Genomic DNA, 6,596 nt, shown 5'->3' with positions numbered 1-6,596 from the left:
TGTTTTTAGAAAATGGTAATGATAGGTTATTTGATTACCCTGGGTTTGGCTCTGCTCGCTCTGTATTAAGCACATCTGGTATTTGGTAACAATATAAGTAGCTGGAGATTTTTGGCTCTTGAAAATAAGCTTATCCAACGTTGCCATGCAGTTTGGAAACCCGTCAGAGAGGCCGGCCAAACTTGTGGAGATACAAGACTTTTTCTGTAGGCTGGGCAGCCGGCCAGGACGGCTAAAAAATGTGAATTGGCTAAGCACGGCTGCCACGCAAACACTTCTGGAAATTTCTGTGCTCGGGCCTGCCAAATGCATTATGCACAACATGAATTACAAGAGTTTCTAGCTCTCCCAGCAGTTGTGTTTTGAATTTAATTCTCCTGCGCGCTTTATGAAACATACACACACAACCAAAATGAGAAAAACACCGCAAAAATCCACTACCAGCTTTTTTGGGGTTTTTTTTTTTTTTTTTTGTCTCTTTCCATTTGCATTGCCAAGCGTGCAACTTTTCCTGAATTAGGAGAAATGGCCTCAAACTTTGGTTTCAATTACATTAACTCTAACACGTGGGAGGGAAATGTGCTTCCTGGAAATTCTAGAAAGGAAGGATGTCTCGCATCATGGAGACAGCCTAATTTCTAAGTAGGAAAAACAATAAAGCGTAACCAAAGGGCTCAGAAGGAGAAAAACACATACAGCCTGCAGTGCTCACGGCCGGTGATTGGGACTGGGGCCTTGCCGAAGGGCTGTAGTCCGAACGGAGCTGTCAGCAGAATGTGTCTCTCCTGTGCCCGAGACGGCATCCTTGCACAAAGGTCCCTGGTTCGGCCCTGCCGGCCGGCCGAACTATCAAGCTCACGAGGAAATTTCGAGGTGGAGGACGGGCCCCGGAGGACACGCCACAGCCGGTCAAAGGGAAAGCGGGCAGGAGAGAAGCAGCCAAGCCTTCCAGACGGATCCTGGTTCTGCCCAGGCTTCCCTCGCCTTGCAGGGCTGAGAAACGTTTGCATCATCTATTTTGTGATTCCAAATTGAGACTTGCCTCTTTCTGGTGATTCAGATGAGCTGGATTGCTCAGACTCTCTGCCCAGGATTGTAAAAGGGCCTGGAGCTCTCTACTTCTATTCTGGAAATGACATTATTCATAGGATGCATATAATTCAATGCGAAATAATCACACCAGCACATGGAGAAGACAGGACGTCGTACGGCAAAATCCTTCCGATTCCTACCAAGCGTGATGCTTTCTTGATATACGGCCTTTCTCGCGAGAACTTAGATAATCGTGTCGATATTAGTAAGCTGAAACTCTGAAGAGTTCTAACTGAGGGCTAATGCTCCCAACTGCGTCATCTGTCAAGCCACTACGCTAGTCTGTGCCTCCGTTTCCCTCTCTGTGTTTGCTTGGCCCTACCGTTCTCCCAGAGTGTGGGAAAGGTCTTGAGTTCGAGCATCAGGTCCTGGCTGGGACCCTTGTAACTCTGTGACCTCCTCCCGGTGGCAAGTCTCAGCATAGTCCTCACTTGTAAAACGGGGACAGTGGCATCCTTCCGCCCCGGCACGGTCACGAGGAATCCAACGTAGTAATGACAGTGCACCTGTTTTGCGAACTGTAAAGCGGCATACAAACGTGGGTTGTTATTGGTACCTTTCAAGTCCTAATTATAGAACTTTGATCACTTAGATTCCTGTGAATGTGATAGAGAGCGTGTGAGGCAAAGCGGTCCATGCACGTGCGTAATGTGATCTGGGAATTTATTGGGACTGGGTGGCAAGGAGGGGAGACCGTTGCTTTCTGCATATGATGTAGGTTGACCTCTGTCAGTATGACTCTTAATTAAAGTATGTCACCTGCCTCCCCCTCCCTCTTTCTCTCCGTGCCCCCGCCCCCTCCCCCCCCACCCCCCCCAGCTTCCTCCCTTCCTTCGTCTATTCCTTTTTTCACAAATCCATTGGCAGCAATCACGGTTAATGTGCCATTTGACTGTGTCGACCTTGGATGGAAGGTGAGCTTGCCCGAGCTAATTAAATTTCCTTTCCCGTAGTGAACTGTATCCCAGAACTATCGTTCACACTAAGCAGTGAAACAGGTTTGGGCATGTGAAAAAACAAAAAAAAATAAAAAGCTGGGGCCCCAAGAAAGTACTCTTGGCCTCATTTCCATTTGGCCCACATTGTCCTGTTCTTGGCTTAAATTTGGATCCCAGGACACATTTTCTCAGTTTCCTTTTCTCATGTTCCTGGATCTTTGTTGTAGAATTGTAGGAAACACAGAGTCAGGGGAGTCAGCCAAAAAGGATTTCTCCCCTTCCCGGGAAGGTCTCGGGTCCTGTCTCAGACACTACAGTGTGGGCAGCCCCCTCTCCACACGATTATTGTTTTCTTCGCCGTGGCCAGAAGTGGGGGGCTTTGAATTCACCTTGGTCAAAGGGGCTTTTTCTGTTCTCAGTTTTAAGGAGCCCCCCCGCCCCTGACTCCCCGCGAAGCACAGCGCCCACCAGTGAGCCAGCCTGGTCCCGCTTTGACCTCCGGGATCCGGGGCTTCTGAGGACAGATCTAGAGCTCGTGAACTGGGGTAAGTGTGGCTCAGCGGAAGCATGAACAAAAAGGAGACAGAAGGCCACTGTTGGGCACAGCAGAGGGAGAGAATGGGGCGCGGGGGCGGGGTGACAGGGGCGGAGGAGGGCATGACTGGAAAGAAGGCCGGGCCGCCGCCACTGCCATCCCAGGCGAGGACGGTGACAATAGGCCAACAGCTCACACACAGCACAAGGGCTGCCTCTGCCGGCCCAGCACTCCCTGTTGAAACCAGCTGGCACTGGTGTTAGTGGGGTCAAGGGACCAACGTGGAATTTTCTGGAATAAGAGGCAGATTGGGAAGCATTCCCCAGACATTGCAATATCCAACCAGCCCCTCCTGCCATTTACCTTTCAGGCTGACCGCTGTGAATAATAATCATGAATATTGACTGTGCGCCCTCCCTCCCCTGGCTCGCCACTGTGAATTATTTTAGTCTCACGGTCGCGCGGCACGGTTTTGCTATGATGTAGGCACTGTCGTTGTCCCTGGTTTTCAATGGGAAGAACCAAAGCTTGGGTGGTGGGTTAAGTGACCTGACCAAGTTTACACAGCTCGTAGCAAATGCCTGGGCTTCTCTTTGGCGTCCCGTTTATGGTTACCACACGGCCACCGCCCGAGGCTTTGGACAACCGACCTCTCACCCCCATCCTGTGTCGTTAATATTATTTTTGTATTTGATGGCAAAATGGGCTTCCCGTGGGAGGGGTTGTGCACAGAAGTGCATATTCTCTGTTCCTTCTACCAGTGAGCTCCGTTGGTGCTACCTGGTTTCCTCGGTTTTGTCTTCTCAGTGGTTGCACCAACTCTGGGCAGGTGGACACATCTCCACCCGGCCAGGTTACTGTCGCAGCCCTCGCTGCATTCTGCTCACCAGCCCTCAGGACAGCAAGAAAACCCCACGCTTTTACGAAAAAAGCTTGTATTTGAAAGGATCGCTAAGCTTTCTAGTCCACCCCACTGATGACCGTGTCATAGCCAGACCATTTCATCTGACATTTTTAAAGTGAAGATGATGGGTGCCTGGGTGGCTCGGTCGGTTAGGTGTCCAACTCCCGAGTTCGGCTCAAGCCATGATCTCGCGGTTCGTGAGTTTGAGCCCCACGTCAGGCTCTGTGCTGACAGCGCAGAGCCTGCTTGGGACTCTCTGTCTCCTCCTTCTCGGCCCCTCCCTGACTTGTGCCCTCTCCCTCCCTCAAAAAATAAACTTAAAAAAAAAAAGTGAAGATGATTTTCCACTTTTGTATATTCAATATTTGCCGAGTACCTACTAGGTGCTTACTGAGTTCCTGCTAGCACAGGTACTGTTTGGGGCACTGTCTCCAAGAGTCTGCATGCTTAGGATGGGCGTACTCTCGAAATCCTAGTGTTCCGGGGAAAGCATTTCTTGTGATTTTCCCACAGAACCCACTCTTCCTCTCCAAGATGACCCCTCTAAGCCGTGAGAGAAATTAAAAATGCCTTCATGGAGTAATTATCCCGTGATTCTCAATGTGATTGCTAACGTTACCACTAGGACCTTTCCGCAAGTCGCCGGTTGAGCACCTGTGTGTATGAGACCGGGAGAGAATGAGGGAGAAAATACTGCCATCGCTATTGTTCCTAAATGACAAGATTGGTTTTATCACCATGGTATAATTATTAGTGTTACATATCACCTTTACCTCTTATTTATGTAATAGTTCAGAAGCTAAAAAAAAAATTCTTTATTTCTTGGCAAATCTTGGATTCGATGGACATTTGTTAAATTGGGTCGAGCACTAGCTTCTCAGATCCTAAGTGTATTTGTTTTTACTGCCGCGTAAAGTTACCATGAGCTCAGCAGCTCGAAGTGACACACGTTTATTATGTCTCGTCTTCTACCGGTTAGCTGGGTCCTCTGCACAGGGTCTCACAAGACCGTAGTCAGTGTGTCCACTGGAGCTGGGGTCTCCTCTGGGCGCAGGGTCCTTTCTCTCCCAAGTTCATAGGGCAGAATTCATTTCCTCCCAAGCGTCTCCTGGTAGGTTTGCTTCTTCCAGGCCAGCAAGTGCGAGAGAGGATCTGATGCTTTGTCTCTGCCCCTCTAGATTTTCTTTCAAAGGGCTCATCTGATTAGGTCAGACCCACCCAAGATAATCTCTCCTGTGAGTCACCCAAAGACACCTGATTAGAGACCTTAATTACATCTGCAAAATCCCTTCACCTTCGCCACTCCCATCATGAAACACAGGGATGAGTGATACCCTTCCACCTTTGCTGCATTCTATGGTTAGAATGCAAATTAAGGCCCTGTTCGCACTCAAGGGGAGAAGGTTATATATTACCAGGGTGAGGGACACTGGGGATCATTTTAGAATCTGTGGATAGCAAGGTTGTCTGCGTGCTTTTTCATCGATTTATACTTAGCGGAGGAACAGGCATACAATGTAAAAATAATTGACGGGTCCTGAGAATGTAGCGATTGGAAATAAATTCATGTTTTTGAAGACACACTCCAGAGCACACTCTGAAAAAGGTCACTTTTTCCCCCCAGCAGGTCTTAACAGGGGAGGGTGGAGGGAAGCGTGGGTAGGTGACGGTTCAGAAAGTACACGAGCTGAAAGAAACATGAGCCGGAAAAATCTAGGTTCCCGTTCTAGTTGCTCCTCAGAAAGCTGTGTGAGCTTCCCCTATCTGGGGAGCAGGGTGGGAGGGAAATAGTAGCTGCCTTCCCTTGCAGGTCTGCTGAACAGGCAAAAAGAGACCAACAAACCTTTGTGGGGACAAAGGTCTTAACTGTCCTGACACAGACTGTCGGGAAGCTGGTGGATCACACAGTACTTCTGTCTCAAAAGGCGGGTGCGTGATCACATCACCAGGAGCCGTTTTTGTTTTTGTTTTACTTTTTTAAAGTTATTTATTTATTTTGAGAAAGAGAGAGAGAGGGAGAGAGAGCGCGCATCAGCAGGGCCCAGGGGGGGCAGAGACAGGGAGAGAGCGAGAGCGTCCCAAGCACACAGCCCAACACGGGGCTCCGACTCACAAACTGAGATCACGACCGGGGCCGAAATCAAAAGTCGGATGCTTGACCGACTGAGCCACCCACCCAGGCGCCCCTGTTTTCGTTTTTGTTTTTGGCGATAACCAGTGAGGCGTTCTTGAAAGGCACCCACGTCTCTCCCATAAACTGGGGAATGCGTTCTCTGTGCACATGTTAGGGGAGAGAAGAGCCCCTTACACACTCCCTCCAAAGTTGTACCTTGAACTTGAGGTCCAGAACCTCTGATGCAGCCTCTACAGCTGGCTTGCACGGTCCCCTGCATGTCTCTACAAGGCACACAAAGGAAGTGAGATAGGGAGGAGTGTGGGGCCATTCTCAGTCACGTGAGAATTGCTTCTCAGTTAGCCAGATCCGTGCAGCTGCACAAAACAAACACACATACAGTCCAGGCTGGGGAGACCGCCTGCAGAGCGAGCTTCCCTCCTGCAAGGAAACAGTCGTCTGATAATGTGTTAAGATCAGATTAATGTAGGAAGTAAACATGTAATAAATAATGATAGTGTAATAATGGTGTCTGTTGAAAATATGAGACCCGGAGTATGGATTTCTTAGGCTAATTTTGCCCTTATTTAAAAGAAACTGACAGACGTGCTTTATAAAATGGAAGGTAATTTAACAAGGAGAGAACAGAAGAACACCAACTCATTTTCCTTGTTTAACCGTTGCCTTATTCTTCTGGCTTAGAAAGGACAAGTGAGTTTTTGCTTTCTTTTCTTTCTTTCTTTCTTTTTAAAAAAAAAATTTTTTTTAACGTTTATTTATTTTTGAGACAGAGAGAGACAGAGCATGAACACGGGAGGGTCAGAGAGAGGGAGACACAGAATCTGAAACAGGCTCCAGGCCCTGAGCTGTCAGCACAGAGCCCGACGTGGGGCTCGGTCTCACGAACAACGAGATCATGACCTGAGCAGAAATCAAGAGTCAGACATTTTACCAATTGAGCACTCCAAGTTTTTGTTTTCTTAGAGAACTGATATTTAAATTTCACCCTCCACA

At 48.6% G+C, this 6,596-nt stretch overlaps 1 protein-coding gene across 30 annotated transcripts in view; it reads left to right on the top strand.

Annotated features, from left to right (window-relative positions):
• LOC113595847 (uncharacterized) overlaps positions 1–6,596 on the top strand; it is a 72,367-nt gene that overhangs the window by 56,149 nt on the left and 9,622 nt on the right. For 29 of the 30 annotated variants that reach the window (XR_008292323.1, XR_008292322.1, XR_008292337.1 and 26 more), the window contains one exon: positions 2,450–2,575. Coding sequence is in view for 10 of the 30 variants with exons in the window: in XM_053207689.1 (XP_053063664.1) it covers positions 2,450–2,575 (126 nt within the window). In the remaining 20 variants the exon portion in view is untranslated. Of the gene's footprint in view, positions 1–2,449; positions 2,576–3,372; positions 6,324–6,596 lie in introns of those variants that run through there. The other variant, XM_053207685.1, reaches the window with a different exon arrangement.

The sequence above is a fragment of the Acinonyx jubatus genome, chromosome D2 (genome assembly GCF_027475565.1).
Source record: "Acinonyx jubatus isolate Ajub_Pintada_27869175 chromosome D2, VMU_Ajub_asm_v1.0, whole genome shotgun sequence".
Taxonomy (NCBI): Eukaryota; Metazoa; Chordata; class Mammalia; order Carnivora; family Felidae; genus Acinonyx; species Acinonyx jubatus.
The sequence above is the reverse complement of the archived record's forward strand: the minus strand, read 5'-3'. Positions and strand labels throughout refer to the sequence as shown.